The 23,476-nt window shown below is 47.9% G+C and overlaps 1 protein-coding gene across 1 annotated transcript in view; it reads right to left on the bottom strand.

Annotated features, from left to right (window-relative positions):
* The window catches only part of LOC129817856 (translation initiation factor eIF-2B subunit delta-like), a 36,357-nt gene that overhangs the window by 2,424 nt on the left and 10,457 nt on the right, over nucleotides 1-23,476 (bottom strand). Inside the window, exons 5-11 of the mRNA XM_055873450.1 lie at nucleotides 18,133-18,215; nucleotides 13,555-13,646; nucleotides 8,917-9,031; nucleotides 7,904-7,980; nucleotides 4,543-4,645; nucleotides 4,299-4,426; nucleotides 3,796-3,973 (exon numbers count right to left, since the gene is read on the bottom strand). Of these exons, the coding sequence (XP_055729425.1) occupies nucleotides 3,796-3,973; nucleotides 4,299-4,426; nucleotides 4,543-4,645; nucleotides 7,904-7,980; nucleotides 8,917-9,031; nucleotides 13,555-13,646; nucleotides 18,133-18,215 (776 nt within the window). The remainder of the gene's footprint in view (nucleotides 1-3,795; nucleotides 3,974-4,298; nucleotides 4,427-4,542; nucleotides 4,646-7,903; nucleotides 7,981-8,916; nucleotides 9,032-13,554; nucleotides 13,647-18,132; nucleotides 18,216-23,476) is intronic.

The following is a 23,476-nucleotide window of genomic DNA, read 5'->3' on the forward strand; positions in this document are numbered from 1 at the left end:
GACTAGGTTACCTCAGGTAGTATGTATGAGGACTAGGTTACCTCAGGTAGTATGTATGAGGGCAGAGATGAGGACTAGGTTACCTCAGGTAGTATGTATGAGAGGGTAGAGGAGATGAGGACTAGGTTACCTCAGGTAGTATGTATGAGGACTAGGTTACCTCAGGTAGTATGTATGAGAGGGCAAAGATGAGGACTAGGATACCTCAGGTAGTATGTATGAGGACTAGGTTACCTCAGGTAGTATGTATGAGAGGACAGAGATGAGGACTAGGTTACCTCAGGTAGTATGTATGAGGGCAGAGATGAGGACTAGGTTACCTCAGGTAGTATGTATGAGGACTAGGTTACCTCAGGTAGTATGTATGAGAGGACAGAGATGAGGACTAGGTTACCTCAGGTAGTATGTATGAGAGGACAGAGATGAGGACTAGGTTACCTCAGGTAGTATGTATGAGGGCAGAGTTGAGGACTAGGTTACCTCAGGTAGTATGTATGAGAGGGCAGAGATGAGGACTAGGTTACCTCAGGTAGTATGTATGAGAGGACAGAGATGAGGACTAGGTTACCTCAGGTAGTATGTATGAGAGGGCAGAGATGAGGACTAGGTTACCTCAGGTAGTATGTATGAGGACAGAGATGAGGACTAGGTTACCTCAGGTAGTATGTATGAGAGGGCAGAGATGAGGACGAGTTTACCTCAGGTAGTATGTATGAGGACTAGGTTACCTCAGGTAGTATGTATGAGGGCAGAGATGAGGACTAGGTTACCTCAGGTAGTATGTATGAGAGGGTAGAGGAGATGAGGACTAGGTTACCTCAGGTAGTATGTATGAGGACTAGGTTACCTCAGGTAGTATGTATGAGAGGACAGAGATGAGGACTAGGTTACCTCAGGTAGTATGTATGAGGGCAGAGATGAGGACTAGGTTACCTCAGGTAGTATGTATGAGGACAGAGATGAGGACTAGGTTACCTCAGGTAGTATGTATGAGAGGGCAGAGATGAGGACTAGGTTACCTCAGGTAGTATGTATGAGAGGACAGAGATGAGGACTAGGTTACCTCAGGTAGTATGTATGAGGACAGAGATGAGGACTAGGTTACCTCAGGTAGTATGTATGAGAGGGCAGAGATGAGGACTAGGTTACCTCAGGTAGTATGTATGAGAGGGCAGAGATGAGGACTAGGTTACCTCAGGTAGTATGTATGAGAGGGCAGAGATGAGGACTAGGTTACCTCAGGTAGTATGTATGAGAGGGCAGAGATGAGGACTAGGTTACCTCAGGTAGTATGTATGAGGACTAGGTTACCTCAGGTAGTATGTATGAGGACGAGGTTACCTCAGGTAGTATGTATGAGGACTAGGTTACCTCAGGTAGTATGTATGAGAGGGCAGAGATGAGGACTAGGTTACCTCAGGTAGTATGTATGAGGACTAGGTTACCTCAGGTAGTATGTATGAGAGGGCAGAGATGAGGACTAGGTTACCTCAGGTAGTATGTATGAGAGGGCAGAGATGAGGACTAGGTTACCTCAGGTAGTATGTATGAGGACAGAGATGAGGACGAGGTTACCTCAGGTAGTATGTATGAGGGCAGAGATGAGGACTAGGTTACCTCAGGTAGTATGTATGAGAGGACAGAGATGAGGACTAGGTTACCTCAGGTAGTATGTATGAGGGCAGAGATGAGGACTAGGTTACCTCAGGTAGTATGTATGAGGACAGCGATGAGGACTAGGTTACCTCAGGTAGTATGTACGATGACTAGGTTACCTCAGGTAGTATGTATGAGAGGGCAGAGATGAGGACTAGGTTACCTCAGGTAGTATGTATGAGGACTAGGTTACCTCAGGTAGTATGTATGAGAGGACAGAGATGAGGACTAGGTTACCTCAGGTAGTATGTATGAGAGGGCAGAGATGAGGACTAGGTTACCTCAGGTAGTATGTATGAGAGGACAGAGATGAGGACTAGGTTACCTCAGGTAGTATGTATGAGAGGGAAGAGATGAGGACTAGGTTACCTCAGGTAGTATGTATGAGGACAGCGATGAGGACTAGGTTACCTCAGGTAGTATGTATGAGAGGGCAGAGATGAGGACTAGGTTACCTCAGGTAGTATGTATGAGGACAGCGATGAGGACTAGGTTACCTCAGGTAGTATGTATGAGAGGGCAGAGATGAGGACTAGGTTACCTCAGGTAGTATGTATGAGGACAGAGATGAGGACTAGGTTACCTCAGGTAGTATGTATGAGAGGACAGAGATGAGGACTAGGTTACCTCAGGTAGTATGTATGAGAGGGAAGAGATGAGGACTAGGTTACCTCAGGTAGTATGTATGAGGACAGAGATGAGGACTAGGTTACCTCAGGTAGTATGTATGAGAGGGCAGAGATGAGGACTAGGTTACCTCAGGTAGTATGTATGAGAGGACAGAGATGAGGACTAGGTTACCTCAGGTAGTATGTATGAGAGGGCAGAGATGAGGACTAGGTTACCTCAGGTAGTATGTATGAGGACTAGGTTACCTCAGGTAGTATGTATGAGAGGACAGAGATGAGGACTAGGTTACCTCAGGTAGTATGTATGAGAGGGCTGAGATGAGGACTAGGTTACCTCAGGTAGTATGTATGAGAGGACAGAGATGAGGACTAGGTTACCTCAGGTAGTATGTATGAGAGGGCAGAGATGAGGACTAGGTTACCTCAGGTAGTATGTATGAGGACAGCGATGAGGACTAGGTTACCTCAGGTAGTATGTATGAGGGCAGAGATGAGGACTAGGTTACCTCAGGTAGTATGTATGAGGACAGCGATGAGGACTAGGTTACCTCAGGTAGTATGTATGAGGACAGAGATGAGGACTAGGTTACCTCAGGTAGTATGTATGAGAGGGCAGAGATGAGGACTAGGTTACCTCAGGTAGTATGTATGAGAGGACAGAGATGAGGACTAGGTTACCTCAGGTAGTATGTATGAGGGCAGAGATGAGGACTAGGTTACCTCAGGTAGTATGTATGAGAGGGCAGAGATGAGGACTAGGTTACCTCAGGTAGTATGTATGAGGACAGAGATGAGGACTAGGTTACCTCAGGTAGTATGTATGAGAGGGCAGAGATGAGGACTAGGTTACCTCAGGTAGTATGTATGAGAGGGCAGAGATGAGGACTAGGTTACCTCAGGTAGTATGTATGAGAGGGCAGAGATGAGGACTAGGTTACCTCAGGTAGTATGTATGAGAGGGCAGAGATGAGGACTAGGTTACCTCAGGTAGTATGTATGAGAGGGCAGAGATGAGGACTAGGTTACCTCAGGTAGTATGTATGAGAGGGCAGAGATGAGGACTAGGTTACCTCAGGTAGTATGTATGAGGACAGAGATGAGGACTAGGTTACCTCAGGTAGTATGTATGAGAGGGCAGAGATGAGGACTAGGTTACCTCAGGTAGTATGTATGAGGACTAGGTTACCTCAGGTAGTATGTATGAGAGGGCAGAGATGAGGACTAGGTTACCTCAGGTAGTATGTATGAGAGGGCAGAGATGAGGACTAGGTTACCTCAGGTAGTATGTATGAGGACTAGGTTAGCTCAGGTAGTATGTATGAGAGGGCAGAGATGAGGACTAGGTTACCTCAGGTAGTATGTATGAGAAGGCTGAGATGAGGACTAGGTTACCTCAGGTAGTATGTATGAGAGGGCAAAGATGAGGACTAGGTTACCTCAGGTAGTATGTATGAGAGGGCAAAGATGAGGACTAGGTTACCTCAGGTAGTATGTATGAGGACTAGGTTACCTCAGGTAGTATGTATGAGAGGGCTGAGATGAGGACGTAGGTGCAGCTGATGCCCTGCTGTACGAGACGTCTCAGAGCCTCCCTTCCCTCCAGACGAGGCCGGCTGTCCACAACGATCACACGGAACTTCCTGCTCTTCTCGTATGCCTCGCAAAGGATGTGGTTCACCAGGGACGAGCTACAGAGGGGGAGAAGGGACATGAGATCTCATTAACTGGTGCCTTCCTTATTGACACCTAGCCTGGTCTCAGATCTGCTACAGAGGGGGAGAACAGCTTGATCACTAGACGATCACTACTGGATTGTAAACCAACCCCCGACCACTACACCCTAAGCACTACTGTAAAGCTGCGAGGATTGGAATCAATTCCAGCAATAGGGATAGTTACAGGGAGAGCTTCACTGTGCTTCGTGCAGAGTGGCTGGGTGGTAGTGTGGCCACCTATCCCCTTCCATGTTCTGTCAGATGAAATGGACGACTATTGACAGACGGTAAATCTCACCATCCATACACTAGAATGACGTCTCCGTCACTGATCTTCTCGATGGCGTATTTAGAGATCGCCTTGGCTGCCAGAACTACGTTTTCTTCTATGTAACGGTCTATACAGTTCTGCAGTTTGGTCTTCGCCTAGAAAAGAGAGAGAAAATGGCCATAAAAAATGGACACGATGAGTTCAAATGTGACCTGAAACTGAAACTGGACCTTTTTAACACACAGAATTGAAACTGTATTCTGAAACTCACCTCCTCTTCTTTGAACTGACTGGGAATATTGGAGATTTCTTTCTTGATGTACTTGATTGCGTTGCCCATACTCGCCGACAAGGGGCGACATTGATTGAGAAAACTGCAAAAACAAGATAAACAAGATAAAGCAAAGCAGTTCGACACAAACAACAACACTGAGTTACACATGGAGTAAAACAAACATACAGTCAATAATACAGTAGAAAAATAAGTCTATATACAATGTGAGCAAATGAGGTGAGATAAGGGAGGTCAAAGGCAAAACAAAAGGCCATGGTGGCAAAAGTAAATACAATATAGCAAGTAAAACACTGGAATGGTAGATTTGCAGTGGAAGAATGTGGAAAGTAGAAATAATTAGAGGGAAAACATCGTTCTCAAACGCGCAAGCAGTTTCATGTGACATAGATTAAAATATCTGTTTGAAATTAAGAGGGGAGATGCGTCAACTAGCACGGTTTAACTAATATGACTGGGATTATCAATAGACTAGCACGGTTTAACTAATATGACTGGGATTATCAATAGACTAGCACGGTTTAACTAATATGACTGGGATTATCAATAGACTAGCACGGTTTACTAATATGACTGGGATTATCAATAGACTAGCCTGGTTTACTAATATGACTGGGATTATCAATAGACTAGCACGGTTTACTAATATGACTGGGATTATCAATAGACTAGCACGGTTTAACTAATATGACTGGGATTATCAATAGACTAGCACGGTTTAACTAATATGACTGGGATTATCAATAGACTAGCACGGTTTAACAAATATGACTGGGATTATCAACAGACTAGCACGGTTTACTAATATGACTGGGATTATCAATAGACTAGCACGGTTTACTAATATGACTGGGATTATCAATAGACTAGCACGGTTTAACTAATATGACTGGGATTATCAATAGACTAGCACAGTTTACTAATATGACTGGGATTATCAATAGACTAGCACGGTTTAACTAATATGACTGGGATTATCAATAGACTAGCACGGTTTAACTAATATGACTGGGATTATCAATAGAATAGCACGGTTTAACTAATATGACTGGGATTATCAACAGACTAGCACGGTTTAACTAATATGACTGGGATTATCAACAGACTAGCACGGTTTACTAATATGACTGGGATTATCAATAGACTAGCACGGTTTACTAATATGACTGGGATTATCAATAGACTAGCCCGGTTTAACTAATATGACTGAGATTATCAATAGACTAGCACGGTTTAACTAATATGACTGGGATTATCAATAGACTAGCACGGTTTACTAATATGACTGGGATTATCAATAGACTAGCCCGGTTTACTAATATGACTGGGATTATCAATAGACTAGCCCGGTTTACTAATATGACTGGGATTATCAATAGACTAGCCCGGTTTACTAATATGACTGGGATTATCAATAGACTAGCCCGGTTTACTAATATGACTGGGATTATCAATAGACTAGCCCGGTTTACTAATATGACTGGGATTATCAATAGACTAGCCCGGTTTAACTAATATGACTGGGATTATCAATAGACTAGCCCGGTTTACTAATATGACTGGGATTATCAATAGACTAGCCCGGTTTACTAATATGACTGGGATTATCAATATACTAGCACGGTTTAACTAATATGACTGGGATTATCAATAGACTAGCCCGGTTTACTAATATGACTGGGATTATCAATAGACTAGCCCGGTTTACTAATATGACTGGGATTATCAATAGACTAGCACGGTTTAACTAATATGACTGGGATTATCAATAGACTAGCCCGGTTTACTAATATGACTGGGATTATCAATAGACTAGCCCGGTTTACTAATATGACTGGGATTATCAATAGACTAGCCCGGTTTACTAATATGACTGGGATTATCAATAGACTAGCCCGGTTTACTAATATGACTGGGATTATCAATAGACTAGCACGGTTTACTAATATGACTGGGATTATCAATATACTAGCACGGTTTAACTAATATGACTGGGATTATCAATAGACTAGCCCGGTTTACTAATATGACTGGGATTATCAATAGACTAGCCCGGTTTACTAATATGACTGGGATTATCAATAGACTAGCATGGTTTACTAATATGACTGGGATTGTGCCTTTGGCTGCTGGACAATAAAATAAATGTTGATTTGAAAAGCAAAAGAACATTAGAGAAATGCTGGTTTCAATGGGATATTAAGTGTTTATAAAAAATAAAAAAAATCCCTCAACATTTCTGTGGTTGTATTTTGGCTAGGCTACTTTGAAACAAGGCAAGACATGCTTCATAAAATGCCATAAAACATCCATGTTTTAAACAGTTAAGTTTATAGTTAAATAGTTTCAAAATGCTTGAGCGCCTCAGATTCAAGGTGGGTGATGTGCGGTGCACATTCATCCGGTTTTGTGTATTTGATCTGAACAAACCGTGCCTCAAGTACTTCGACATAATGTTAGACATTCATGTTAATTATCCTTCATTATATTTGTCAAACATGACTAACGTTTAGCCATCTAATTAAAAACCTCGTTAAAGTTTGTTAACATTTTCTGGTTTCCTGTAGACAATATGCATATTACCTTTAACCTATAGGGTTATTTATTTATATGCATTATATTATTGTTTTTTAAATTGATTTAACCTTTATTTAACTACGGCCTAATGACGGCCTAGAACAGTGGGTTAACTGCCTTGGTCATGGAACGACTTTGATTTTTACCTTGTCAGCTCGGAATTTGATCTTGCAACCTTTCGGTTACTAGTCCAACGCTCTAACCACTAGGCGACCTGCCGTCCCTCCACTCTAACCACTAGGCGACCTGCCGTCCCTCCACTCTAACCACTAGGCGACCTGCCGTCCCTCCACTCTAACCACTAGGCGACCTGCCGTCCCTCCACTCTAACCACTAGGCGACCTGCCGTCCCTCCACTCTAACCACTAGGCGACCTGCCGTCCCTCCACTCTAACCACTAGGCGACCTGCCGTCCCTCCACTCTAACCACTAGGCGACCTGCCGTCCCTCCACTCTAACCACTAGGCGACCTGCCGTCCCTCCACTCTAACCACTAGGCGACCTGCCGTCCCTCCACTCTAACCACTAGGCGACCTGCCGTCCCTCCACTCTAACCACTAGGCGACCTGCCGTCCCTCCACTCTAACCACTAGGCGACCTGCCGTCCCTCCACTCTAACCACTAGGCGACCTGCCGTCCCTCCACTCTAACCACTAGGCTACCTGCCGCATGAACAATGTACAACATATTTTTTTTTTAGAACTTGTCGTTAATATGGAGCCCTGGAGATGATGATTTGAGAAAAGGGCTGTAGATCCTGTACCTGATATAGGGCTTAAGCTTGTTGACCAGGTCTCTGGCCAGCTCCTCATTAGGAGGAGTAGTGTAGTCCCTAATCACCTGTACGGACGGGACAGAGAGGAAATTACAGGGATTACGACCAAACTGGTTAAAACAGTGAATTGACTTGTAAGACCATTTAAAATGTCAGTAACCAGCATATAAGGAAGAAACGGATGAAGGGAGGAAGCTACTTCAGATATACAGCCGAGGAGGATTAGAACTAAGAGCAGGCCTGGGGTCAGTGGTACTGTACCTGTTTAGCTACTTCAGATATACAGCCGAGGAGGATTAGAACTAAGAGCAGGCCTGGGGTCAGTGGTACTGTACCTGTTTAGCTACTTCAGATATACAGCCGAGGAGGATTATAACTAAGAGCAGGCCTGGGGTCAGTGGTACTGTACCTGTTTGGCTACTTCAGATATACAGCCGAGGAGGATTATAACTAAGAGCAGGCCTGGGGTCAGTGGTACTGTACCTGTTTAGCTACTTCAGATATACAGCCGAGGAGGATTAGAACTAAGAGCAGGCCTGGGGTCAGTGGTACTGTACCTGTTTGGCTACTTCAGATATACAGCCGAGGAGGATTATAACTAAGAGCAGGCCTGGGGTCAGTGGTACTGTACCTGTTTGGCTACTTCAGATATACAGCCGAGGAGGATTAGAACTAAGAGCAGGCCTGGGGTCAGTGGTACTGTACCTGTTTGGCTACTTCAGATATACAGCCGAGGAGGATTATAACTAAGAGCAGGCCTGGGGTCAGTGGTACTGTACCTGTTTGGCTACTTCAGATATACAGCCGAGGAGGATTAGAACTAAGAGCAGGCCTGGGGTCAGTGGTACTGTACCTGTTTGGCTACTTCAGATATACAGCCGAGGAGGATTATAACTAAGAGCAGGCCTGGGGTCAGTGGTACTGTACCTGTTTGGCTACTTCAGATATACAGCCGAGGAGGATTAGAACTAAGAGCAGGCCTGGGGTCAGTGGTACTGTACCTGTTTGAAGGCGTGGAGCAGGGCTACAGAGCGAGCGTTGGATCCCACCACGATACCCTGTGAGTACTGCAGACCCAACCGCACAATGGAGGGGTGGATCACTGTAGAGGGAATACTGACGGACAGAATAATTACAGATACCATCAAAAAAGGTACAAGCTATCAGTGTTAGAAGCAACTATCCATCAGTAATTATCCAAACAGGAACGTTTTTCAACTAATTTATTTTTTTTTCTTCCACAAATTCAGGTAAGTCCCTCCCCCGTTTTGCTCAGTTTGCTTCAGTTTAAGAAACGTTTTGCAACAGATTTGCGGATTGAATACATCCCAGAGTTCTCCCTAGGGTATTCTGACGAGGTGGTGCTGATGTAGGCCCGAAACGTTGGGAATAGGGAGGTCTGGAGGGGAGGTCAGTCAACTTTCCCCCTCAGGAAGTTGGAGCATTTAGCGTTTTTTTGAAAAACCTGTAACTGCCATTTCCTGAAAATTATATCAAACAACGTAGCCAACACAGCGGTCTGGCGTTTGATCATAAATTACTTGGAGGTGGTTTCAATGACACTTTCACATTTTTCTAAGTTAAATTTAGGGGTAATGATTACTCTAATTAATAGGCGTCTTTATGTGGAAATCGGGACTATGACTACAAGGGGGCGAGCTGCCATCCAGCTGGAGGAAATCAGTACTATGACTACAAGGGGGCGAGCTCCATCCAGCTGGAGGAAATCAGGACTATGACTACAGGGGGGGGGGCGAGCTCCATCCAGCTGGAGGAAATCAGGACTATGACTACAAGGGGGCGAGCTCCATCCAGCTGGAGGAAATCAGGACTATGACTACAGGGGGGGGGCGAGCTCCATCCAGCTGGAGGAAATCAGTACTATGACTACAAGGGGGCGAGCTCCATCCAGCTGGAGGAAATCAGTACTATGACTACAAGGGGGCGAGCTCCATCCAGCTGGAGGAAATCAGTACTATGACTACAAGGGGGCGAGCTCCATCCAGCTGGAGGAAATCAGTACTATGACTACAGGGGGGGGGCGAGCTCCATCCAGCTGGAGGAAATCAGGACTATGACTACAGGGGGGGGGCTCCATCCAGCTGGAGGAAATCAGTACTATGACTACAGGGGGGGGGCGAGCTGCCATCCAGCTGGAGGAAATCAGTACTATGACTACAGGGGGGGGGCGAGCTGCCATCCAGCTGGAGGAAATCAGTACTATGACTACAAGGGGGGGGCGAGCTGCCATCCAGCTGGAGGAAATCAGTACTATGACTACAAGGGGGGGGCGAGCTGCCATCCAGCTGGAGGAAATCAGTACTATGACTACAGGGGGGGGGGGGCGAGCTGCCATCCAGCTGGAGGAAATCAGTACAATGACTACAGGGGGGGGGGGGCGAGCTGCCATCCAGCTGGAGGAAATCAGGACTATGACTACAGGGGGGGGGGCGAGCTGCCATCCAGCTGGAGGAAATCAGTACTATGACTACAGGGGGGGGGGGGGCGAGCTGCCATCCAGCTGGAGGAAATCAGGACTATGACTACAGGGGGGGGGGGCGAGCTCCATCCAGCTGGAGGAAATCAGTACTATGACTACAGGGGGGGGGCGAGCTGCCATCCAGCTGGAGGAAATCAGGACTATGACTACAGGGGGGGGGGCGAGCTCCATCCAGCTGGAGGAAATCAGTACTATGACTACAGGGGGGGGGGGGCGAGCTGCCATCCAGCTGGAGGAAATCAGTACTATGACTACAAGGGGGGGGCGAGCTGCCATCCAGCTGGAGGAAATCAGTACTATGACTACAAGGGGGGGGCGAGCTGCCATCCAGCTGGAGGAAATCAGTACTATGACTACAAGGGGGGGGGCGAGCTGCCATCCAGCTGGAGGAAATCAGTACTATGACTACAAGGGGGGGGCGAGCTGCCATCCAGCTGGAGGAAATCAGTACTATGACTACAAGGGGGGGGGGGGGGCGAGCTGCCATCCAGCTGGAGGAAATCAGTACTATGACTACAGGGGGGGGGGGGCGAGCTGCCATCCAGCTGGAGGAAATCAGTACTATGACTACAGGGGGGGGGGGGGGGCGAGCTGCCATCCAGCTGGAGGAAATCAGGACTATGACTACAGGGGGGGGGGCGAGCTCCATCCAGCTGGAGGAAATCAGTACTATGACTACAGGGGGGGGGGCGAGCTGCCATCCAGCTGGAGGAAATCAGGACTATGACTACAGGGGGGGGGGCGAGCTCCATCCAGCTGGAGGAAATCAGTACTATGACTACAGGGGGGGGGGGGCGAGCTGCCATCCAGCTGGAGGAAATAAGTACTATGACTACAGGGGGGGGGGGGGCGAGCTGCCATCCAGCTGGAGGAAATCAGTACTATGACTACAAGGGGGGGGGGGGGCGAGCTGCCATCCAGCTGGAGGAAATCAGTACTATGACTACAGGGGGGGGGGGGGGCGAGCTGCCATCCAGCTGGAGGAAATCAGTACTATGACTACAAGGGGGGGGGGGCGAGCTGCCATCCAGCTGGAGGAAATCAGTACTATGACTACAGGGGGGGGGGGGCGAGCTGCCATCCAGCTGGAGGAAATCAGGACTATGACTACAGGGGGGGGGGCGAGCTCCATCCAGCTGGAGGAAATCAGTACTATGACTACAGGGGGGGGGGCGAGCTGCCATCCAGCTGGAGGAAATCAGTACTATGACTACAGGGGGGGGGCGAGCTCCATCCAGCTGGAGGAAATCAGTACTATGACTACAGGGGGGGGGCGAGCTGCCATCCAGCTGGAGGAAATCAGTACTATGACTACAGGGGGGGGGGGGGGGGGCGAGCTGCCATCCAGCTGGAGGAAATCAGTACTATGACTACAAGGGGGCGAGCTCCATCCAGCTGGAGGAAATCAGTACTATGACTACAGGGGGGGGGGGGCGAGCTGCCATCCAGCTGGAGGAAATCAGTACTATGACTACAAGGGGGGGGGGGGGGCGAGCTCCATCCAGCTGGAGGAAATCAGTACTATGACTACAGGGGGGGGGGGGGGGGGCGAGCTGCCATCCAGCTGGAGGAAATCAGTACTATGACTACAAGGGGGCGAGCTCCATCCAGCTGGAGGAAATCAGTACTATGACTACAGGGGGGGGGGGGGGGCGAGCTGCCATCCAGCTGGAGGAAATCAGTACTATGACTACAAGGGGGGGGGGGGGGCGAGCTCCATCCAGCTGGAGGAAATCAGTACTATGACTACAGGGGGGGGGGCGAGCTCCATCCAGCTGGAGGAAATCAGGACTATGACTACAGGGGGGGGGGGGGCGAGCTGCCATCCAGCTGGAGGAAATCAGTACTATGACTACAGGGGGGGGGGGGCGAGCTGCCATCCAGCTGGAGGAAATCAGGACTATGACTACAGGGGGGGGGGGGGGGCGAGCTGCCATCCAGCTGGAGGAAATCAGGACTATGACTACAGGGGGGGGGCGAGCTGCCATCCAGCTGGAGGAAATCAGTACTATGACTACAGGGGGGGGCGAGCTGCCATCCAGCTGGAGGAAATCAGGACTATGACTACAGGGGGGGGGCGAGCTGCCATCCAGCTGGAGGAAATCAGGACTATGACTACAGGGGGGGGGGGGCGAGCTGCCATCCAGCTGGAGGAAATCAGGACTATGACTACAGGGGGGGGGGGGGCGAGCTGCCATCCAGCTGGAGGAAATCAGTACTATGACTACAGGGGGGGGGGGCGAGCTGCCATCCAGCTGGAGGAAATCAGGACTATGACTACAGGGGGGGGGCGAGCTGCCATCCAGCTGGAGGAAATCAGGACTATGACTACAGGGGGGGGGCGAGCTCCATCCAGCTGGAGGAAATCAGTACTATGACTACAGGGGGGGGGGGGGGGGGCGAGCTGCCATCCAGCTGGAGGAAATCAGGACTATGACTACAGGGGGGGGGCGAGCTCCATCCAGCTGGAGGAAATCAGGACTATGACTACAAGGGGGGGGGGGGCGAGCTGCCATCCAGCTGGAGGAAATCAGGACTATGACTACAGGGGGGGGGGGGGCGAGCTGCCATCCAGCTGGAGGAAATCAGGACTATGACTACAGGGGGGGGGGGGCGAGCTCCATCCAGCTGGAGGAAATCAGTACTATGACTACAAGGGGGCGAGCCGGAGGGGAGAGCTGGAGATTTGTTCTCCTCGCCCAAGTCCTCTGATTGGCTCAGCTTCAAATGGTTCAGACAAAAACCACAAGGTGCCAACTAGAAGCTAGAAGAGGCAGGTAAGTAGTTACCAGAGTTGCTGGGTGACGGGGGCTCTGGGTAGGGGCAGGTAAGTAGTTACCTGAGTTGCTGGGTGAGGGGGGCTCTGGGTAGGGGCAGGTAAGTAGTTACCTGAGTTGCTGGGTGAGAGGGGCTCTGGGTAGGGGCAGGTAAGTAGTTACCTGAGTTGCTGGGTGAGGGGGGCTCTGGGTAGGGGCAGGTAAGTAGTTACCAGAGTTGCTGAGTGAGGGGGGCTCTGGGTAGGGGCAGGTAAGTAGTTACCTGAGTTGCTGGGTGAGGGGGGCTCTGGGTAGGGGCAGGTAAGTAGTTACCAGAGTTGCTGGGTGAGGGGGGCTCTGGGTAGGGGCAGGTAGGTAGTTACCTGAGTTGCTGGGTTAGGGGGGCTTTGCGGCTGTACTGGTGCAGGTGAGAGAACAGGCTGACTTTGTAGCCGTAGTCGGATCGTAGAGGGATCTGAAACACACATCATACAGAAAGTTTTCACATCCCTTGACTTGTTCCACATTTTGTTTGTGTCACTGGCCTCTACACACAATACCCCATAATTTCAAGGCGGATTTAAAAAAAAAAAAATTATGTTTACAAATGAATGAAAAATGAAAAGCTGAAATGTCTTGAGTTAATACGTTTTCAACCCCTTTGTCACATAATAAACAGCATGGACTCACTGTGTGCAATAATAGCGTTTAACACAATTTTTTAATGACTCATCTTCGTACCCCACACATACAGATAATTGTAAGGTCCCTCCGTCGAGCAGTGAATTTCAAACACAGATTCAATCACAAAAACAGGGAGGTTTTACGACAGAATATATATATTTATATATATTTTTTATTAATTTAACCTTTTTTTAACTAGGCAAGTCAGTTACGAACAAATTCTTATTTACAATGACTGCCTACCTAATATCCCTTTGAGCGTGGTGAAGTTCTTAGTTTCACTTTAGATGGTGTGTCAATACACCCAGTCACTACAGAGATACAGGCGTCCTTCCTAACTCAGTTGCCGGAGAGGAAGGAAACTCCTCAGGGATTTCACCATGAGGCCAATGGTGACTTTAAAACAGTTACAGAGTTTAATGGATGTGATAGGAGAAAACTGAGGATGGATCAACAACATTGTAGTTACTCCACAATACTAATCTAAATGACAGAGTGAAAAGGAAGCCTTTACAGAACACAAATATTTCAAAACATGCATCCTGTTTGCAATAAGGCACTAAAGTAAAACTGCAAAACATGTGGCAAAGAAATGAACTGTATATCCTGAATAGAAAGTATTATGTTTGGGGGAAATTCAATCCAACACATTACTGAGTACCACTCTCCATATTTTCAAGCATGGTGGTGGCTGCATCATGTTATGGGTATGCTTGTCATCGCCAAGGACTAGGGAGTTTTTTGGGATAAAAAGAAACGGAATAGAGCTAAGCGCAGTCAAAATCCTAGTTCAGTCTGCTTTCCAACAGACACTGGGAGACAAATTCACCTTTCAGCAGGACAATAACCTATAACACAAGGCCAAATCTACACTGGAGTTGCTTACCAAGATGACATTGAATCTTCCTGAGTAGCCTAGTTATAGTTTGACTTAAAACCAACTTGATTTTTTTTGATAATATTGGCTGTCCAGCAATGATTAACAGCCAACTTTACAGAGCTTGAATTTTCTTTTGATAATATTGTACAATCCAGATGTGTGCAAAGTTCTTAGAGATTTACCCAGAAAGACTCACAACTGTAATCGCCACCAAAGGTGAATCTAACATGTATTGACTCAGGGGTCAAAGGTGATTCTAACATGTATTGACTCAGGGGTCAAAGGTGATTCTAACATGTATTGACTCAGGGGTCAAAGGTGATTCTAACATGTATTGACTCAGGGGTCAAAGGTGATTCTAACATGTATTGACTCAGGGGTCAAAGGTGATTCTAACATGTATTGACTCAGGGGTCAAAGGTGATTCTAACATGTATTGACTCAGGGGTCAAAGGTGATTCTAACATGTATTGACTCAGGGGTCAAAGGTGATTCTAACATGTATTGACTCAGGGGGTTTGAACACTTATGTAATCAAGATAGTGTTTTATTTTTCACACATTTTTTTTTTCAAATGTTAGAGATTTTTTTCCACTTTGACAAGAGTATTTTGTGTAGATTGACATTGTGTTGTTTGAAATTAATCAATTTTAATTGTAACACAACAAAATATGGAATAAGTAAAAGGTTGTGAATCCTTTCCGATTGCACTGACTCTACAATAAATGTCTAACATATCAAATCCTGCATAGCAAGCACTGTGTGCTGTAGAGCAGCAGAGCTAATCACAAAACAAGGAAATACTGGACCCCCTACTGGAACAGTGTTGTACAGCACCCCCTACTGGAACAGTGTAGTACAGCACCCCCTACTGGAACAGTGTAGTACAGCACCCCCTACTGGAACAGTGTAGTACAGCACCCCCTACTGGAACAGTGTTGTACAGCACCCCCTACTGGAACAGTGTTGTACAGCACCCCCTACTGGAACAGTGTAGTACAGCACCCCCTACTGGAACAGTGTAGTACAGCACCCCCTACTGGAACAGTGTTGTACAGCACCCCCTACTGGAACAGTGTAGTACAGCACCCCCTACTGGAACAGTGTTGTACAGCACCCCCTACTGGAACAGTGTAGTACAGCACCCCCTACTGGAACAGTGTAGTACAGCACCCCCTACTGGAACAGTGTAGTACAGCACCCCCTACTGGAACAGTGTAGTACAGCACCCCCTACTGGAACAGTGTAGTACAGCACCCCCTACTGGAACAGTGTAGTACAGCACCCTGGATTCATGAATCAACATGTTTTTCTCTCTCTCTTTCTACTGTCAAGTATAAAGACAGACACACTAGTGTCATTATCTCAGGCAGGTAGGTAAAGATGACGGTGCTGACGACATTAACAGCCTTGACCAAAAACAAAACGGTAAAAATCAAAACTTAACCTCACACAAAGTGGACCATGATACCTAGTGCCTTTATAGTGGCGCCGTGCGCTAGCGTCTGAAAGAAAATGTGAGGCACAGAATAGAAGCACAGGAAGTTAGTAAAGTAAAGTTTAGCTTGCTGCTTGTTATATCCTTATAAAATCAGCAAACAAAAAGAAACGTCCACTCACTGTTTATTTTCAGCAAACTTAACATGGGTAAATATTTGTATGAACATAAGATTTAACAACTGAAACATAAACTGAACAAGTTCCACAGACATGTGACTAACAGAAATGGAATAATGTGTCCCTGAACAAAGGGGGGGTCAAAATCAAAAGTAAGTCAGTATCTGGTGTGGCCACCAGCTGCATTAAGTACTGCAGTGCATCTCCTCCTCGTGGACTGCACCAGATTTGCCAGTTCTTGCTGTGAGATGTTACCCCACTCTTCCACCAAGGCACCTTCAAGTTCCCGGACATTTCTGGGGGGAATGGCCCTAGCCCTCACCCTCCGATCCAACAGGTCCCAGACGTACTCAATGGGATTGAGATCCAGGACCTTCGCTGGCCATGGCAGAACAATGACATTCCTGTCTTGCAGGAAATCACGCACAGAACGAGCAGTATGGCTGGTGGCATTGTCATGCTGAAGGGTCATGTCAGGATGAACCTGCAGGAAGGGTACCACATGAGGGAGGAGGATGTCTTCCCTGTAACGCACAGCGTTGAGATTGCCTGCAATGACAACAAGCGCAGTCCGATGATGCTGTGACACACTGCCCCAGACCATGATGGACCCTCCACCTCCAAATCGATCCCGCTCCAGAGTGCAGGCCTCGGTGTAACGCTCATTCCTTCGATGATAAACGCGAATCCGACCATCACCCCTGATGAGACAAAACCGTGACTCGTCAGTGAAGAGCACTTTTTGCAGGTCCTGTCTGGTCCAGCGACGGTGGGTTTGTGCCCGTAGGCGACGTTGTTGCCGGTGGCGTCTGGTGAGGACCTGCCTTACAACAGACCTACAAGCCCTCAGTCCAGCCTCTCTCAGCCTATTGCGGACAGTCTAAACACTGATGGAGGGATTGTGCGTTCCTGGTGTAACTCAGGCAGTTGTTGCCATCCTGTACCGGTGCAGGTGTTGTTACACGTGGTCTGCCACTGCGAGGACGATCAGCTGTCTGTCCTGTCTCCCTGTAGCTCTGTCTTAGGCATCTCACAGTACGGACATGGCAATTTATTGCCCTGGCCACATCTGCAATCCTCATGCCTCCTTGTAGCATGCACAAGGCACGTTCACGCAGGTGAGCAAGGAACCTGGGCATCTTTCTTTTGGTGTTTTTCAGAGTCAGTAGAAAGGCCTCTTTAGTTTTCATAACTGTGACCTTAATTGCCTACCGTCTACCATCCACCAGTGCATGTTCATCAATTGTTTATGGTTCATTGAACAATCACGGGAAACAGTGTTTAAACCCTTTACAATGAAGATCTGTGAAGTTATTTGGATTTTTACAAATTATATTTGAAAGACAGGGTCCTGAAAAAGGGACGTTTCTTTTTTTTGGCTGAGTTTATATCTTCATGTATAACTAATCCAAATGTTTCCCCATACAATTATATAGCTTTATAAAATGCTGGTTATAAAGACACTGGATGTTGATGTGGGGTTGTGTGCGCCTTGCCTGGAAATGAATCCAGGGGAAACACTGACAATGTAAATCTGTAAATCTGGGATGACGAACTTCAGTGGTCCTAGCAAAGTTATGGGCGGCAGGTAGCCTAGCGGTTAAGAACGTTGGGCCACTAACCCAGAAAAGTTGCTGGTTCAAATCCCTGAGCCAACTAGGTATATAAAAAAAAAATAATCTGAATGTAAGTGATTTTGGATATGAGCGTCTGTTGGTCAAGCAGTGCCTTGAGGGCAGAGAGCAGCACATTGTATAATGTCAATAACATTGCCACAAACCTGTTGTCTTTCCAACTTCTTGGCCAGTCTTTTCACCACTGCAGGGTCGTCCACTTGAACATGTTCCGGAAGTCTCTTCACCACTAACAAGGACAGGAAGCAAAACATTGAATACATGGGACTTACTATTTCACGTTGTTTAAAGTCCAATGTGTTTTTCACTAAGGGATACCCTTGGAAGAAGTCAGAGGCAGATTAGAGAGACTAATGGACAGGAGCCTGTCCTGTAGACCATCATCATGTGGAACTGTCCCCTAGTCACAACCTGTCCTGTAGTCACAACCTGTCCCCTAGTCACAACCTGTCCCCTAGTCACAACCTGTCCCCTAGTCACAACCTGTCCCCTAGTCACAACCTGTCCTATAGACCTTCATCATGTGGAACTGTCCCCTAGTCACAACCTGTCCTGTAGACCACCATCATGTGGAACTGTCCCCTAGTCACAACCTGTCCTGTAGACCACCATCATGTGGAACTGTCCCCTAGTCACAACCTGTCCTGTAGACCATCATCATGTGGAACTGTCCCCTAGTCACAACCTGTCCTGTAGACCTTCATCATGTGGAACTGTCCCCTAGTCACAACCTGTCCTGTAGACCATCATCATGTGGAACTGTCCCCTAGTCACAACCTGTCCCCTAGTCACAACCTGTCCCCTAGTCACAACCTGTCTTATAGACCTTCATCATGTGGAACTGTCCCCTAGTCACAACCTGTCCTGTAGACCATCATCATGTGGAACTGTCCCCTAGTCACAACCTGTCCTGTAGACCACCATCATGTGGTACTGTCCCTTAGTCACAACCTGTCCTATAGACCTTCATCATGTGGAACTGTCCCCTAGTCACAACCTGTCCTGTAGACCACCATCATGTGGAACTGTCCCCTAGTCACAACCTGTCCTATAGACCTTCATCATGTGGAACTGTCCCCTAGTCACAACCTGTCCTGTAGACCACCATCATGTGGAACTGTCCCCTAGTCACAACCTGTCCTGTAGACCATCATGTGGAACTGTCCCTAGTCACAACCTGTCCTATAGACCTTCATCATGTGGAACTGTCCCCTAGTCACAACCTGTCCTGTAGACCATCATCATGTGGAACTGTCCCCTAGTCACAACCTGTCCTGTAGACCACCATCATGTGGTACTGTCCCCTAGTCACAACCTGTCCTGTAGACCATCATCATGTGGAACTGTCCCCTAGTCACAACCTGTCCTATAGACCTTCATCATGTGGAACTGTCCCCTAGTCACAACCTGTCTCCTAGTCACAACCTGTCCTGTAGACCATCATGTGGAACTGTCCCCTAGTCACAACCTGTCCTATAGACCTTCATCATGTGGAACTGTCCCCTAGTCACAACCTGTCCTATAGACCTTCATCATGTGGAACTGTCCCCTAGTCACAACCTGTCCTATAGACCTTCATCATGTGGAACTGTCCCCTAGTCACAACCTGTCCTATAGACCTTCATCATGTGGAACTGTCCCCTAGTCACAACCTGTCCTGTAGACCATCATCATGTGGAACTGTCCCCTAGTCACAACCTGTCCCCTAGTCACAACCTGTCCCCTAGTCACAACCTGTCCTGTAGACCATCATGTGGAACTGTCCCTAGTCACAACCTGTCCTATAGACCTTCATCATGTGGAACTGTCCCCTAGTCACAACCTGTCCTGTAGACCTTCATCATGTGGAACTGTCCCCTAGTCACAACCTGTCCTGTAGACCATCATCATGTGGAACTGTCCCCTAGTCACAACCTGTCCTGTAGACCATCATCATGTGGAACTGTCCCCTAGTCACAACCTGTCCTATAGACCTTCATCATGTGGAACTGTCCCCTAGTCACAACCTGTCCTGTAGACCTTCATCATGTGGAACTGTCCCCTAGTCACAACCTGTCCTGTAGACCATCATGTGGAACTGTCCCCTAGTCACAACCTGTCCCCTAGTCACAACCTGTCCTGTAGACCATCATCATGTGGAACTGTCCCCTAGTCACAACCTGTCCTGTAGACCTTAAACCTGTGGAACTGTCCCCTAGTCACAACCTGTCCCCTAGTCACAACCTGTCCTGTAGACCATCATCATGTGGAACTGTCCCCTAGTCACAACCTGTCCTGTAGACCTTCATCATGTGGAACTGTCCCCTAGTCACAACCTGTCCTGTAGACCATCATCATGTGGAACTGTCCCCTAGTCACAACCTGTCCCCTAGTCACAACCTGTCCCCTAGTCACAACCTGTCCTGTAGACCTTCATCATGTGGAACTGTCCCCTAGTCACAACCTGTCCTGTAGACCACCATCATGTGGAACTGTCCCCTTGTCACAACCTGTCCTGTAGACCATCATAATGTGGAACTGTCCAATAGTCACAACCTGTCCTGTAGACCTTCATCATGTGGAACTGTCCCCTAGTCACAACCTGTCCTGTAGACCTTCATCACGTGGAACTGTCCCCTAGTCACAACCTGTCCTGTAGACCTTCATCATGTGGAACTGTCCCCTAGTCACAACCTGTCCTGTAGACCTTCATCATGTGGAACTGTCCCCTAGTCACAACCTGTCCTATAGACCTTCATCATGTGGAACTGTCCCCTAGTCACAACCTCTCCTATAGACCTGTCCCCTAGTCACAACCTGTCCTATAGACCTTCATCATGTGGAACTGTCCCCTAGTCACAACCTGTCCTGTAGACCATCATCATGTGGAACTGTCCCCTAGTCACAACCTGTCCTGTAGACCATCATCATGTGGTACTGTCCCCTAGTCACAACCTGTCCTATAGACCTTCATCATGTGGAACTGTCCCCTAGTCACAACCTGTCCTGTAGACCACCATCATGTGGAACTGTCCCCTAGTCACAACCTGTCCTATAGACCTTCATCATGTGGAACTGTCCCCTAGTCACAACCTGTCCTGTAGACCACCATCATGTGGAACTGTCCCCTAGTCACAACCTGTCCTGTAGACCATCATGTGGAACTGTCCCTAGTCACAACCTGTCCTATAGACCTTCATCATGTGGAACTGTCCCCTAGTCACAACCTGTCCTGTAGACCATCATCATGTGGAACTGTCCCCTAGTCACAACCTGTCCTGTAGACCACCATCATGTGGTACTGTCCCCTAGTCACAACCTGTCCTGTAGACCATCATCATGTGGAACTGTCCCCTAGTCACAACCTGTCCTATAGACCTTCATCGTGTGGAACTGTCCCCTAGTCACAACCTGTCTCCTAGTCACAACCTGTCCTGTAGACCATCATGTGGAACTGTCCCCTAGTCACAACCTGTCCTATAGACCTTTATCATGTGGAACTGTCCCCTAGTCACAACCTGTCCTATAGACCTTCATCATGTGGAACTGTCCCCTAGTCACAACCTGTCCTATAGACCTTCATCATGTGGAACTGTCCCCTAGTCACAACCTGTCCTATAGACCTTCATCATGTGGAACTGTCCCCTAGTCACAACCTGTCCTGTAGACCATCATCATGTGGAACTGTCCCCTAGTCACAACCTGTCCCCTAGTCACAACCTGTCCTGTAGACCATCATGTGGAACTGTCCCTAGTCACAACCTGTCCTATAGACCTTCATCATGTGGAACTGTCCCCTAGTCACAACCTGTCCTGTAGACCTTCATCATGTGGAACTGTCCCCTAGTCACAACCTGTCCTGTAGACCATCATCATGTGGAACTGTCCCCTAGTCACAACCTGTCCTGTAGACCATCATCATGTGGAACTGTCCCCTAGTCACAACCTGTCCTATAGACCTTCATCATGTGGAACTGTCCCCTAGTCACAACCTGTCCTGTAGACCTTCATCATGTGGAACTGTCCCCTAGTCACAACCTGTCCTGTAGACCATCATGTGGAACTGTCCCCTAGTCACAACCTGTCCCCTAGTCACAACCTGTCCTGTAGACCATCATGTGGAACTGTCCCCTAGTCACAACCTGTCCTGTAGACCTTAAACCTGTGGAACTGTCCCCTAGTCACAACCTGTCCCCTAGTCACAACCTGTCCTGTAGACCACCATCATGTGGAACTGTCCCCTAGTCACAACCTGTCCTGTAGACCACCATCATGTGGAACTGTCCCCTAGTCACAACCTGTCCTGTAGACCATCATCATGTGGAACTGTCCCCTAGTCACAACCTGTCCTGTAGACCATCATCATGTGGAACTGTCCCCTAGTCACAACCTGTCCCCTAGTCACAACCTGTCCTGTAGACCATCATCATGTGGAACTGTCCCCTAGTCACAACCTGTCCTGTAGACCTTCATCATGTGGAACTGTCCCCTAGTCACAACCTGTCCTGTAGACCATCATCATGTGGAACTGTCCCCTAGTCACAACCTCTCCTATAGACCTGTCCCCTAGTCACAACCTGTCCTGTAGACCTTCATCATGTGGAACTGTCCCCTAGTCACAACCTGTCCTGTAGACCTTCATCATGTGGAACTGTCCCCTAGTCACAACCTGTCCTGTAGACCACCATCATGTGGAACTGTCCCCTAGTCACAACCTCTCCTATAGACCTGTCCCCTAGTCACAACCTGTCCCCTAGTCACAACCTGTCCTGTAGACCACCATCATGTGGAACTGTCCCCTAGTCACAACCTGTCCTGTAGACCATCATCATGTGGAACTGTCCCCTAGTCACAACCTGTCCTGTAGACCTTCATCATGTGGAACTGTCCCCTAGTCACAACCTGTCCTGTAGACCTTCATCATGTGGAACTGTCCCCTAGTCACAACCTGTCCTGTAGACCATCATGTGGAACTGTCCCCTAGTCACAACCTGTCCTGTAGACCTTCATCATGTGGAACTGTCCCCTAGTCACAACCTGTCCTGTAGACCTTCATCATGTGGAACTGTCCCCTAGTCACAACCTGTCCTGTAGACCATCATCATGTGGAACTGTCCCCTAGTCACTACCTGTCCTGTAGACCACCATCATGTGGAACTGTCCCCTAGTCACAACCTCTCCTATAGACCTGTCCCCTAGTCACAACCTGTCCCCTAGTCACAACCTGTCCTGTAGACCACCATCATGTGGAACTGTCCCCTAGTCACAACCTGTCCTGTAGACCATCATCATGTGGAACTGTCCCCTAGTCACAACCTGTCCTGTAGACCTTCATCATGTGGAACTGTCCCCTAGTCACAACCTGTCCTGTAGACCATCATCATGTGGAACTGTCCCCTAGTCACAACCTGTCCTGTAGACCATCATCATGTGGAACTGTCCCCTAGTCACAACCTGTCCTGTAGACCACCATCATGTGGTACTGTCCCCTAGTCACAACCTGTCCCCTAG

This window comes from Salvelinus fontinalis, chromosome 20, assembly GCF_029448725.1.
Source record: "Salvelinus fontinalis isolate EN_2023a chromosome 20, ASM2944872v1, whole genome shotgun sequence".
Taxonomy (NCBI): Eukaryota; Metazoa; Chordata; class Actinopteri; order Salmoniformes; family Salmonidae; genus Salvelinus; species Salvelinus fontinalis.